Source organism: Cotesia typhae, unplaced genomic scaffold, assembly GCF_013202065.1.
Source record: "Cotesia typhae breed Kobodo isofemale line unplaced genomic scaffold, CoteBio_Ctyphae contig_23, whole genome shotgun sequence".
Lineage (NCBI taxonomy): Eukaryota > Metazoa > Arthropoda > Insecta > Hymenoptera > Braconidae > Cotesia > Cotesia typhae.
The window spans coordinates 2,059,847-2,074,960 of record NW_027423729.1 but is presented as its reverse complement, the minus strand read 5'-3'; the positions used below and the strand labels follow the sequence as shown (position 1 = coordinate 2,074,960).

Genomic DNA, 15,114 nt, shown 5'->3' with positions numbered 1-15,114 from the left:
TATAAATAAATTTTTATTTCAACAGTGGATGTTATTAAATAATCAAAAATTGAATGGCTTTGATCAATAATTTATTATTAAATTGTTTCAGGTGTAATGGTACGGTAAATCATTGTATTATTTATGCAACAGAAAGAGGGTACGGTTTTGCAGAGCCATACAATATTCACAATACGCTAAAAGATTTGGTACTGCATTACGCAACAAATTCTCTTGAAGAGCACAACGAAAGTCTCAACACAACTTTGATGTACCCAGCATTAGCGCCTCTGTCGAGTCTAGGTCATCGTCAACAAACCCAGCAAATAATTTCGCAAAATCAAAATCACTTAGATATGGTCAACAGTCTGCGTATGGGCGGTTGATCGCTCTAATTAACGCTCCTCGTGATTTAAAATATGTATTAATACCTTTTTTATGAAAAAATCGTAAAAATTAATAACTGATCAAGGTAATAATAATAATAACTTGGTCACGTCTTTAGCTGTGAGTCCGCGAGTTGTGGATGATGGTTGTGAGATTTGTGATGCTTGGACATTTGTGATGTCAATATATATATATATATATATATAAAAAAAAAAAAAAAAAAAAGAAGAAGAAGTTGGTGAGAGAGAGTAATCAGTGGGGAATATAAACAAAGGTAATAATGACACACTTGAAACGTTTAATTTCGTACATATTTATCGTAATCTTGCCGCTATTGAAGAAGCCACTTGAGAATAGTCTTTCCGATATTAAATTTCTATAAGTTTATTATTATTATTATAAATTATAATAATTAAATGCTAGATGATATAACTTTGATTAACTTTAATCAACAATAAAATCACAACAAATAATAGTTAATGGTAAACTAAAATAATAATAATAATAATTAATCACTAGTTATGTAATAGAAATAACAAACTTGAGACATTTTTACTAATTAATTAAATATGTTAATTGATTAACAATTAAAGAACAAAAGATACAAAGGTGTTACAGTAAATCGTCATCCCATCGAATTTTCTCCATCGTTATACAACGAATTTTCTTGATTACGAAGGGGAGAATTTAAATCATTAAAATTTATTAATTGATGATTTATTAATACGTAGAAATATAAATGCTGTGCCAGCCCTAAGTTGCGCACCCGACCGAGTACGCAAAACAAAAGGGTTTGTAGAATAACTGTCTGTGATTTTGGATCGATAAGACGAGATGAGGTTTTTTTTTTTTTTTTTTTTTCAGTAACTTTTTTTTGTTATTGCTTACTTATTTTTCAGCTTTTTAATTATTTTCTTATAACTTTCTCTCTCTCTCTCTCTCTCTCTCTCTACGAACCCACTTTATATTATTCTTGTGTTGAGCACAAGATTATAAAAAAAAAAAAAAAAAAAAAAAAAAATAAATAAATAAACGGTCGCTATGAATAATAAAAACAATAAAATAATTAAATGTTTTTATTAAACAAAGTACTAAAATAATTTTTTTTTAGTAATTTTATTTTATAAGTAGAAACGCGCAAATATCGAAGAGTAAGAAAGTTTAGAGTATAGAGACTATCTTGTTAATTTAAATTTAATAAAATAACAAGAAAAATCTTTGTATTCACATATTTGAGCAATCTAAAATACGTAATTGAGTTAAAATGATATAATGAGAAGATTTTTTTACGTGACAACTCTACTGTCCAGGGAGATAGTAAAATCAATTTATAATTAAATAGAAACTATAAAATTAAATCATGATTAAAATTCACGAGTAAGATTCTTTAAAGAGGAAAAAAAAAGAACAATGATTATGTATTTATGGGTGCGTTAAGCCCTCGAATTTTTTTTTTTTTTTTAAATATGTCGTGTATGTAATTAAACGATAATGAGAGCATTGAATAACGAATGCGTATGAGGGCATGACTATTGTACTCAATTAATTTTTTTTAAATCTCAAGCACTCATTTTTAATTATCAAATTTTTATAACTAATGCAATGTGAGACTAATTGTTAAAAAAAAAAAAAAAAAAAAAATTATTAAAAAATAATTGTAAGATAGTTTTGATATTACAGATTAGAATATAATTTTATACAAATTTTTTTACTTTGTAACTGTAATTTTTTAACTATCAATATTTTTTACTAACTAAATTCTATAATTATTTGTAAAGTTTTATTTATGATTCTGCTTGAGAATTAAAAATATTAATTTTGATGTATAATTTGATCTTGATCGTTAATGGATCATAAATATATAATAATATAAGTTATTATTATTATTATAAATAAAACCAACTTTCAACTCGTGTCTTTAACATCGCTGTTATAATCATTCTCAAGATTTGTTGTATTGTCGACAAAGATCTCAAGCTTTGTGATAATTAAGCACACACACAGTATATACATTGTAAATTTTTAATTTCATCTGTTAAAACGTTTTGTTACTGAGAAATTGTCCGTTTACAGAGCGGTCAGTAAATGTACAAGTGTATCAGCAGCAAGTACGTTTATAAATTAATTTTCCGTAAAAAAAAATTTTTTCATGTAATCAGCATTGAAAATTTGAGTTTCAATATTTGTTGAGCCATTTATGAGTATCTAAATATCTAATATAATATATTAGAAGTGTTGACGCGCTTTTAAAAATCTCATTCAATTTTTTTTTTAATTAATATGTTTATATATGTTTACTTTAAATAAAAAAAAAAAATTTCACTCAATAATTTTATTCTCAAAAAAAAAAATTTTATTGTTTTAAAAATTTTATTTAATGTCAACTTTACTCAATTATACATAATTTAAATATCTATAAATAGTAAAATTTTTTTTTTTTTAATTTATTAAATTATTTTGTTGGAGTACAGATTGAGAAATTTTGTTTTTGTAGAATAAAATATTATTAAACAAAAAAAATTGAATAGAGTTTTTTAAAAGCGGATCAACGTTACTAAGCATCTAAATAAGAATTACAAAAAAAAAAAAAAAACTGTTCAATTTTTGAATAATGTTTAGTAAAAAATAAATCATTTACTTTCTTGAAATGTAATTTTTAATTTTCTTAATAATCTTTTTAATAAAATTGTATTTTTGCTATTTGCCTGAAACTATCTAGTTCTGGTTGGCTCCAGAATTGAAACTAGTATTTTTAATGCAACTTATATGAAAAATATAATGTTTGTCACACAAAACACTATTAAACATAAATATGTCTATTGTATTAAAACGGATAAAAAAAAAAATAATAAATATAAGTGCGCTTGATTGTTCACAATACCAAAGTCACTGAAGATGGATTATAAAATAAAATTGTAAAGGAATGAATGAATTTGTTTTTAATTGTAATTATTAAATGAATTTTTAATATTGTTTGTAAACATTTAATTGGAGAATGTTTATCTGAATAACTGATCGAAGAATGACACGAGTTTATAAATAACCGCGGGACGACGAGGATCAAGATAAAATATAAATATGTCAACGGATGATTAATTAAATAAATTTATAATTTTTATTAAAAGTCAGTTGGAAAGATCCCAGTAATTGTAATATATGTAAAATTATTATCAAAGATATTATTATTAATCTTTTGAAAAGTAGCTATTAACTAGGTAATCTTTTTTACGTAAAAAATTGTTACGAATTTTATTAACTGATTTAACAATTAAATAAGTAAACTCGATATATATTATTTTAAATGATTATTAATTAATCAATTAAATAATTAATTAATTAGAACAAATTTTTTATGCCGAGCTGCCATTAGTAGGCGTTGAACTCAATCGGATAGGTGTTTTTTTTTTTTTTTGTCGATTGATATTTTTTTAATTTGAGCACAACATTTTTGCCTCTGCAATATTTTTTATTTCATTGATTTATTAATAAATAATAATGAGTAATGATAATGATTAAATCACGCATTGGATAAGCTTTAAGAGATGGAATATCAAATGTGTCGGGACTCGTGATATTTTAAATATAACCAGAGGCTCTTTAAGATGCTCTTGTGATGAACAAAAAATAAATTATTATTAATAAATATATTAATTAAGCAACTAATAATATTTAATGGATTTAAAAAATTACAAATAATTATAAATATATATATAAACAATAATATTAATACTAATAATACAATTAATAAAAAAAATAATAATAATAAATATTATTAGTTATTAACAATAGTAATGGACGTAAGACGAAAGTAATTATGTAAAATTTAATTATGAGTGCAGTTTGCCGAAGGGCTTTTCAACAATGAAAAAATCCTTCCATTAAATAATATTATAACGGCGAATTCTGATTTGTAATGATCTCAATTGTCGACGTCGCAATAGAGTCGACACTAAGTAAAATAATAATAATAAAAAAAAAAAAAAAAATAAATAAATAAATAAAAAATAAAATATTAAAAGAATTTAAATAATAATGAACAAAACAATAAAAATTATTTCCTTGCTATCATATATACATATTTTAATTTTTAATATAGATGAGAGTTTTTAAAATATTACGTCACATGTCTCGTCGTCCCATTGTGTGAACAACAACAGAATGTTAAAAGTATATACATACATGTGTGTATGTATGTACTTACTCAACAATTGTAAAAAGCATTTAGAAAAAAAAGCGAAAAAAATTCTATATATACATGCATATATATATATATATATATATATATATATATATATATATATATATATATATATATATATATATATATACATATATATTTACATATATACTATATTTTTACTTACTTTCAACAAAAAACCTTTAGCCATTTAATTATTTATATATATACATGTAAACACGAATATCTAAACGCGTAGAATCATATTGTCATTGACTATATGCAGGTACGGGATAAATTTATTATTTTTATTGTAAATAACTTTTAAAGATTTTTTTCAATAAATATATTTTGAAGTCAATTATTTCGAATCATATACGAGAATTTTAAGTAAATTATTAAAAAAGTTTTCGATTTTATTTTATTGGATTTTTTTAATTAAATTTATTCCTCGTTTTTTTTTTTTTTTTTTTTTTAAATTAAATCAACAGCAATTTTTTCCTAATTATACATCTTATGATTTTAAATATGAAGTAAGTTGTATTTACCTAAAACTTTATAACAATAAATAATTCCGTCTTCATATTTTACGTCAATTGGCAGTCTACAGGATAACTTTCAAGAGAAAAATTTTTTTAGAATAAAGGTTTCACAAGTTGGAGTAAATATATTCAGTTTTTCAATTCTTACTATCTTTTCCTCAATTATCAGATCTAACAAATGTGAATTTAATTAACAAGAAATAGTTTTTTTTAGTAGATATTGTACATTTTCTTTTTATTTTTTTCAGTCAAAAGATGTTTGTGGTAAAAATAATAAAAGCACTTCCATAAATTATAACTAACCGATTGTAAGCATGCTTGCACGGCTGCCTAATTTTTTTGTAATTTTTAGACCTTAATTTCAAGCATTTTTTCTTAAAAATATTTATATTCAAGTATTTGCGATTTAAAAATCAAATTTTTTATCAATTTGGCGCGCAAACTTTTTTTGAATAAGAAAAATTAAAATAAAAATCTTAAAACTGTGTTTTGAAATTGGGCAGCCGTGCATTATAAGTCACAAACTTTCATCGAATTTGTAGAGGCTGATGTCGAGCATTTTCCACATTCCACATTCTCCAGTCAGTGTATAACAATCTTATGGCAAGTTATCAATTTTATTAGTCATGTTACACATAAATACATAATAAAAAAAAAAATAATAGTAATAATTATAATAAATAGTACACAGAAAAAAAAAATTTTTGAACCAAAAAAATTGTAAGGAAGACCGAAATTATTTTGGAGCAATTAAAAATTTTCTTGGCTTAAAAAAATTAAATTTCATTCAAGAAATTTTCAATCTTCCTTAAGATTTTCTTGATTTAAGAAAATTTACGCTTTCTTTCTTTCTGTGTAGTGAAAATAATAATAATAATAAATATACTTATATTATTAAACTAAAAATAGTCGTAACCGTTTCATCTCTTTTGAATCTAAAATAAAAAAAAGAAAAGAATGTGGAAACATTTTTAAAAATTTTTTTCTGCTAGCGGTCGAATATTCAAAAAATGAAAACTTTATATTTTTGCACATACATATGTAACACATGCGAATATTATACGTACATGTCACTCCAGAACAGAGCAACTATCGAAATTACTTTTCTCATGGCGAACATATTTTGCCGGGGGTTATTCATCCCAAGCGTTTCGTAGCACGAATGTTAAAATTCTAAATAGAATTAAAAAAAAATGCCCAAAGGGAATAGAGGGAATAAAAAACATTTTAAATAAAAAATTAGTGCAATCGAGTATCGTGAATCATGCCCGAGGCTTAAATATCATATTGTAAATATTGTAAAAGAGAGATGCGACTATTTTACATCTCGATGACCGTTCGAATAAATTGATTGATTTTTTTTTTTTTTTTTTTTTTTCTATTTACAATATACATATTTTATTCTTGTAAATTTATCAACTCCCATTGATTCATTGGTCGTTGAGTTTATTCCAACGTCCACGTCAGAAGATTTAAGAATTTAAAATACATGGATATTTATTGTAATATTCTTATAAAAATAATAAGAATGAAAATTGACATTTTCATCGTGTATAATATCTACATTAGATGATTATTAATGAAACTCATTGTGGAAAAATAATATTGTATGAATAATTAAATAAAATCTTGATATGAAGAGGTAGTGAGAAAAAACTGAAACAAAAAAATCTTCTAAGAATTATTGAAAAATGTGATTGTAAAGGAATTTTATTCCCTTAAACAAATTCACTCGATATAGATTTGTATAAAAATTAATAGATTTATCATAAATATTCCATTGAACTATATTAAACAACAATACCAAAATTTTTGGATTTTTTCTGTGAAGAAACAATAATCTGTAATTATTATTTTTTTTATTAAATAATTCCCTGATCAACAAACTTATTAATATCTGTAAAAATTGACTTAAAATTTTTCGAATATAAAAATCAAAATTTTTTTACTTAAAAATTTCAATAGTTTGTACAAATTAATAAAATTCTTAAATGTTTTTCACTCGACCATTTTATCTAAAAAGAGTTTTATAGTAATTTCAATATTTTAGAATTAAAATAGTAATTTTATAAAAATTTATTCTTTTTAGCTTTTAAACAATTAATTTTTTTTTTTTTTTTTTTCATAGATCTGTTCTATATTTATTGTAAATTAATCTTAGCGTCTGGGGAATTTTTCAAGCGTATATATAAAGGTTGCGCCATCTTGTCGGGCATTGTTGTCAAATTTACGGACAATACTCACAGACACTTGAATATAAACGCTGAATAGCGAGAAATTTGGCAGCACTGTGACCGTCATTGGTTTATAAAATAATTATAAGTTTAAAAAAATCAAAATAATTTGTGAAATTGTTTATAATTTATTATAAATTTTTACAGCTTGTAAAAATATTGTTTCTTCTTTTTAAAAAATTGTAAATTAGGTGGCACAATTTTTAATTAAAAAGACATCGGCGACGATAAATTTATAGTAAATTAATTGAATGATAATTTAGTAAAAAAAATTGTAAAATTTATGATAAATTTATTAATTAATAAAAAAAAAAACTCAAAAAGATACAATAATAAAAAAAAAAATAAATTGCCATCTTAAATAAATTGATTGTATTGTCTTTTCGGACAGAAGAAAAATAATATAAAACATTGCCTTAGCTTTTGTACAAGTAAAGCATTGTAGTAAAGAATGTAATGCTTGTATGAGTAAGTCGACGTGTACGTGACACCGTCAGACTGAGAGATTAAGTATTGGAAAGAGGCAATTTTTTAAACAAAATATTATTATTTTTAAAAAAGTGATAGAGCGTTTAAATACACCCGATTTGAAAGTGACACTTCGGGTGCAAGGAAAGTCATCGAGACGAAATAAAAAAATTATTAATAAATAATAAGAAAATGTATAAAATTTTGTTGAGATAATCGAATGAAAGACAGCGTAATGTCGATTATGAATAAATGATTATACATGATATGAGATTTGAAACGGCCAAGTCGTATATGAAGAATTGATTGATTGATTTGTGATGGTAAAGAGTGAGTGCGAGCGAGACGGCGGAGCAGCTAAATTGATTTTCTATGTATTATTATTATCTTTATTATTATCATTATTATTACTATTATTATTATCATTATTAATACCGGAGTGTATACTAAAGATGTTTTTGTTGTTTCTTTTGTATTTTGTTTAAAAATAATTATTATTTATTATAATGTTTATTCAACATCACGAATTATTTTTGTTTAATGAAAAAGTTTATTTAGTCTTAAATATTTGACTGAGATTTATTATTTGAAAATGCGCGCGAATTTTTGAGTACGCCACCGCGGTGAGAGATGGCGAAGAATTTCGCCGCTCGTTCACTTGCAGTAAAGACCGACGAGCTAATATAAACGAAACTGCGTGACGATAAAGAAAGATTTAATTAAAATCTACGAACAGATTCAAAATATCTGAATAATTATTTAATTAATTATTTTCATTGCAGAATTAATTTTTTTTACTAAGTCCCAGAAATAAAATTAGTATAGGAAATTATTTTGATAAAAATTTATTAATTGACAAATGTTATTTTTTTTTTTAAGTCCCGAACGACTTTTTGTATAGAAATGATTTTGTATGAATTTTTTGTAATCTAATGAAATTGATGTGCGAATTTGATATTCGATGGTTGCAAAATCTGAAGTTCGACGACGAGCGATAGGTGGCGATAAATTTTCAAAATCTTTCACTCGTAGAGAAAGGTCTAGGAATTAATAAAAGCAATTTTAATTGACGGAAAAGTCAACCAAGTTTCCCAGTGGTTATAATCTTCTGGTAGAAGACCCTTCACCAGGAAGTACCCAAGGAACTCGTACCTTGTCTCCGACCAGGAACCACGTAAGTGCTGACTTGTCCATTGGGGGAAATTTGGCCACCGGAAAGGGTTGCTTTCCAAGCACCCAGAGGGAACTAGGGGCAAGTAGGGCCGGAAAGGGGTTGCTTTCCAAGCACCCAGAGGAAACTAGGGGGAAGTAGGGCCGGAAAGGGATGCTTTCCAAGCACCCAGACTGGACTAGGGGCAGGTAGGGCCGTGCACAACCGTCGGTAAAATAGGAATACTACTGCGTAAAGGTAGTAGATAGAGTTTGGCCACCAGGTGGCACTGAAAAACGGAAAAACAAACGGTGTGTGCGGGTTATGTGCGATATAGTAAAGTTTGACGTAAAGTTTGTAAATTTTATAACTTAAGTTTCGATATTTATTGTTTGTTGTCTTAAATAAATAGAGTACTAATTATAATCAGGCTCAAATTTCATTTATAAGTAATATAAGCTATCCTTGAAAAGATCCTGGACTCCGGTGAGATTTCATTCGAGCTAGGGGATATAGATATTTGAGGAAGTCTTGTCCAAATCACCGACGGTTAAAATTCACTCCTTTTGAAAACCGGAAAAATACCCGTTACAGATTGAATGTTTAAATTAACTCTTGCTGGACATTTTGAAGAAACATTAACGACTAAGTCTTGCAGCAAAAAAATGTGCATATACATTACAATATATGACCACAGATAATCAAATTATTTAAACACACTGCTAGTAGTGTTTATCGTAAATCATAAAACTATTAAGACGTATCATTGAAAATAATTTTTTGTTCAATATTTGAGGATCAAATATTGAATTATATTAATATTAATTGAATAAATAATTACTAAGCTAAACTAATAATAAATATTGATAAATAATAACACCAATTAATTACCAAGGGTATGGTAATATATTGATAATTAATAACAAATTAATCGATTTGTTATTATGATCAATATCCTAGTGTACAATCCTACGATAATAGTAATTGTCCAAAGTGATGCATGTTTACCGATAAGCCAATTATCTAGTTTATGATTATTAATTTAAAGTTTGTAGTTTACGAAAGAATGTCGATGCATCTCTACTCTTAGACTTATTGCCGAACCAATAAAAATAATTAAAATAATTAAAATAATAATAATAATAATAATAAAATACACAGTAAAAAATTTTGTGTTAAAAATTTTTATGTTAAATATTTAACACAAAAATTTTTGACGCAATGACGTAAAATTTTTTACTGTCTAATAATAATAATAATAATAATAATAATAATAATAATAGACGTTATAATGATAGTAAATAATGTAATTGACAAAAAAATAAGAACAAATAAAAATAAACTGATCTCTATGAAATAAATATTAAAAATAATAGTAAAGTTATTAATAATGAACCGTGAAAAAAAATAAAATAAAATACTAAAATCGATAATTGAAGAGACTGGATATATTGCTGCAAGGTTAATCGGGATTAAAAATAAATACAGCAGAGTGGGATAAAAATTGAAACAATTATAAAACTCGGGAAGTTTAATAATAAAATAATTTATTACAGCTGACAAAGACGAGTCATGTAAGCAGTGAGAGAGCGTGAGAGTGAGTAAGAAAGGATGAAGATCGGATGAAATGGAATGACAAGAAAAGTAGGATCTATCGATGCAATTATATGGTAATAATTAAAAAAATTAAACAAATAAAAATGTACGCTGTCCCACTGTGATAAAACTTTTGTTTATGCATGTAAAATATATATACTACTGTAATAGGTATTGAAAAAAATAAAATATTAAAAAAAAAAAAATTATATCGTGTATGTATTGACTACATATTGTAAGAAATAATAAAATGTTGATTGTATTAACATTGGGGACATTATTACATATATGTTGGTCTGTGCGTACATTTGTAGACGTACAACTGATAAGAGGCGCTTGATTGCGTCATTATTAATTATTAATAATAAAATAAAATAAAAACAATGATTTGTATGATACGACGGTGGGTTTACTAATGAATGTGAGGGCTAAGATTAATAAAACATAACACCGTTCGACGATGCAAACAGTCTTGAGGCTGGTGATAGTGAATAAATAATAAAATAAACAATAGCCGTATTGATAATTGCATTAAAAATAATAAATATATCAATGATTAATAAAAATAGAATTTCCGGCCGAAAGTACAGTATTATCCTGAGCTTTAGGCTCTATATTTGATAATCATTGTATTTTAAAATAAATCATTAATTTGTCTGTCTAATATTTAAATAAAATAAATAATGATAATAATTAATGATTAATTATCGTAATATAACAGTGCAACATGTGATTTCTCTGCTTTGCGTCCTACCGCTCTAAAATTCATCGAGAGCTTTTTGTCAAAAAAAAACAATTTTATGTCGAACGGTGCTTCAAAATGGGATTGTTGTTTTTAAATATTTACTTAATTATTGTTGAATTAATACCTCAAAAATAATTCAGTAAATGTTGCTTCAATTCTGGAGTGTGTGTTGGTCTATTTGTTCGCGCAAAGGAAGTAAAAATGATGATTACAAAATAAAATAAAACGAAAACGGCCATTATTGTATTGTAAATTTAATTTCATAGAAATCAATCTGTAAAACCATTTATATTTGCATATGATTAATATGTTTTAATTATAAATATTGCTCTTTTTATTTTTTTACCTGTCCCATTAAGTGTTAAGTAGTTTAGGGATTATTATAGTCAGACGTAAGTAGTACGAGCAAATTTTAGTCTGACTTGTGGATTATCAGAGTGGAAATTTTTTTCTTAAAAAAAAAATAAATAAATAAATTCATAAAAAATTATTTTATTTATTTATTTATTAAAATTAAAGTCAAAAGCTCAGTTTATTATGTTATAACGTCCGTATATGCGTGTTAGAATTTATATTTATTTCAAGTAAAAGGGAGGGTAGAAAAGTGGTCACTTAATACAAAAATACTGAGGTAATTTTTCTTTATTATTTCTACTTTAACTGCAGAAGCAGATACCAATACTTGGTATCGATCCAGTCGTAAAAAAATTTTGTCGGGGTAAGTTGAGGCAAAAAATAAAGTTCTGTAATAATTATTGAAAATCATTTGTTAATATTAATAATATTTTTTTATTCTATCTTTAAATAATAATTAACATAGTTTTTTTGATTTTTTTAAATGTTAAAAAAGTTTTTCTTTTAATTTTAAGGAAAATTTTATCTTTGGTGTATTTATATAATAAAATCGATTTTTTTAACTATAAAATTTTCTTACTAGTTAAAAAATAATAAATCGTCTTCATTTAGTCCCTTAAAGTAATTAAAAAAAAATTCCAAGGCTTATTTAGTTCCCACTTTTCACTAGACATTGAATTATGACCGCTTATCATCTTTTTAATTCTAGTGACTTTTCTAAATTAAATATTCCCGAAATATTTCACCCGAGTACCAGATTAAAAATATTAACCTTTTATGCGCCTAGATGATGATTTTAATTATTAAAAAAAAAATTTTAAATAATCATTTGGCTCTATATTTACGATTCTTAGTTTTAAAATAATGCTATTTCGAATACAATCATTATTATTCTGAATAATAAGTAAAATAAGTAAGTAAAATAAAAGCTTTTAAAAATTGCTTAATTTATTGGCTGCTTATTTTAGATTAACTTTTTTTTTCTCGTTGAGAGCTCAAAGATAAATAAATTGATGCATTTTATTTGTTAATCTTTAAATTATTTATTTCTTAAAACAAAATAAATAAAATGCAGGTTAAAAAAATTCTTTTAATATTTCTATCAATTAAGAAGCGATTGAAATCACAATATAAGTTTATTATTCTTGTTACTACTCTATTAGTCAGTGCAATAATTTTTTATCTTTATATTTTTTTAAGTTCATGCATAAAAATGATGCTATCTAATCATTTAATCTCGAAATTAAAATCTTATATGTTTATTCTATTTGAAATAAATAAATAAATATTCTGACTCGGATAATTTCTTAAAAATATTATCGGTAACAAGAACATTAAATTTTTTTCCCGATTTATCTCAATCTTAATAACATTTAGGACCGTAATAATTCAATATTCTACCCTTTGCAATTTCTTATTTCCCAGAAAAAAAATCAACGCTCATTATATTTTATTTTATAACTTTACTAGCCCGTTTATAGACTTGTTAAGTTCTTGCGAACGCCTTTTATTTATTTTTTATTTTCAACCTACTAATCGAAGTCTCTCAGACATTCTGGTATGAGTTGAGCATACATGTGTAGCTGGCATAGCATAACACCCTGTCGTATTATATCGGGTTGGTAATAATTAATTCATACAATGACTAACCTTGTCGCTCGGCATGCTGTGACCGATGTGTAGCTAGTCGCACGTTCTTTGAATTTAATATAGAAATGTAATTTTGACTTGCGCAAAATAGCCAAAAAGGTCATATATATATATATATATATATTATTAGCAGTAGACATGCGCAAAAGCGCCCCTTTATACCCCCGTTGAAAAAAATATTATATCGCACCGGCTGGTTGTTGACGAGAAGGGGTATGAGGTCATTATTGTCAGAGAAGTAAAAGGAGTTGAGTAGAGGTAAACTCTCAACACACCAACTGAAACCTCCACGACACCGTTGCGGTAATACTAAGAGAACAGTTTGCGTTAACATAAAAATATTTACAACCAGATTACCTGCTATTGTGGCTTGCGGTGCTCGAAAAATTGTTACCGCATTGGGAAAAAAATTTTTTTAACAAAAATTCATTTTATTTTTTAATGTTAGTCATTCTTGTAATTTTTTTTTTTTTATTTATCTGATGCATTAAAATCTTGAAATTTTTTTTAATTAATATAATTTTGAAGTTGAAATTTTTTTAATAGCTTACTTAGCTGTCCTATTTTTAAACCTAGCAATTGATATTTTTTTAAACTTACCTAATACTAAAAAACTTTATATTCTAAACTGATAATAATTACGATTCATACACAGAAGACATGAAAAATTGTAATCGTGAAAAAAAAAAAATTATTTAAAAATATTTTCAAGCGTTAAAATTTTCTTTGAAGAAATTTTTGAATAGATATTAATGAAAAAAATTAAAAAAAAAATCAGGCTTAAAAAAAAGTGTGGTAATAAAATATTAGAGTTTTTTTTTAATTTTTGAACTGATTTTTTTTAAATAATGTCGATTTTAATGCTGAAAAAAATTTTGGAGATATTAAAAAAAAAAAAAAAACACTTTTTTCATAATTTTTTGACTACTGAGAAAAGTCTCAGATCATATGTAATTGTTAGCCGAGCGCTTTCGTTTAGAAAGTCGCCACTTCCCGGCCGGGGGGCAGAAAAATTGATATACATATTAAAAAAAGTAACGATAAATGATATAACAGATAAATTAAACAGGAGTCGCACTTAGATCTAATATTGGACTTGCGCGGTACATAAAAAGGCTGCAGTCAAGTCATTATGCAGATACTACCGGTGGCTGTCACTTCCTTCCATACCATGACCTCAGACGACGACATGAGAATCGTGACTTTTGGGATACGGTTTAGTTGTTGTATACGATAGTGGTATAACTTTGGCCCCTTTGCAACCGTTTTACACCACACTACTGATCCAGGCACCTGGTACTCCTCACCCCACTTTCTTGATATAACACCCCTGGAACGGGATGCAGGGATTAATTTAAACTTTCAATCAATAAGAACTCGTTGTACATCTAGGCGTTGATTTGCATTAAGTAATAAAAGAGTTATTTATGGATGGAATATTTTTGAGGCACTCGAGACCGACCACCACTTTCTTCACCTCACCAAAAGTATTTCCGTGGCTCGACTGGACACAAGGGTCCTTGTAACATATAAAGAGCATGAGGGAAGTACTCCTCTTCTTTACATTAGGCTACCAGGGAGATTTTTCGTTTTTAAATGCTTGAAAATGTTTACAAGTAAGCTTTTAAGGGTATTATGTGTATTAATAAATAAGGTCAAGCACCGACTAATTTGATACTCTTAATTTTTTATTTTTTTTTTTTTTTTTAAAAAGGATTATTTTTTAAGGTTTTAAGTTTTTTTGCTCAATTATTTAAAATGTCGAGTTTTTGTGTAATTTAATGATACCGAAGAAAGAGTTAAAGAGTGACAAAATCTTTTATTTAGATTTC

General features: G+C 25.7%; 1 protein-coding gene across 3 annotated transcripts in view; it reads left to right on the top strand.

Annotated features, from left to right (window-relative positions):
• Pi3k21b (phosphatidylinositol 3-kinase regulatory subunit alpha) overlaps positions 1–12,551 on the top strand; it is a 56,897-nt gene extending 44,346 nt beyond the window's left edge. For 2 of the 3 annotated variants that reach the window (XM_074239320.1, XM_074239319.1), the window contains one exon: positions 92–4,352. In XM_074239320.1, coding sequence (XP_074095421.1) covers positions 92–365 — 274 coding nt within the window. In that variant the 3' untranslated portion in view covers positions 366–4,352. Of the gene's footprint in view, positions 1–91; positions 4,353–10,493 lie in introns of those variants that run through there. The other variant, XR_012478796.1, reaches the window with a different exon arrangement.
• Positions 12,552–15,114: the final 2,563 nt, after the last annotated feature.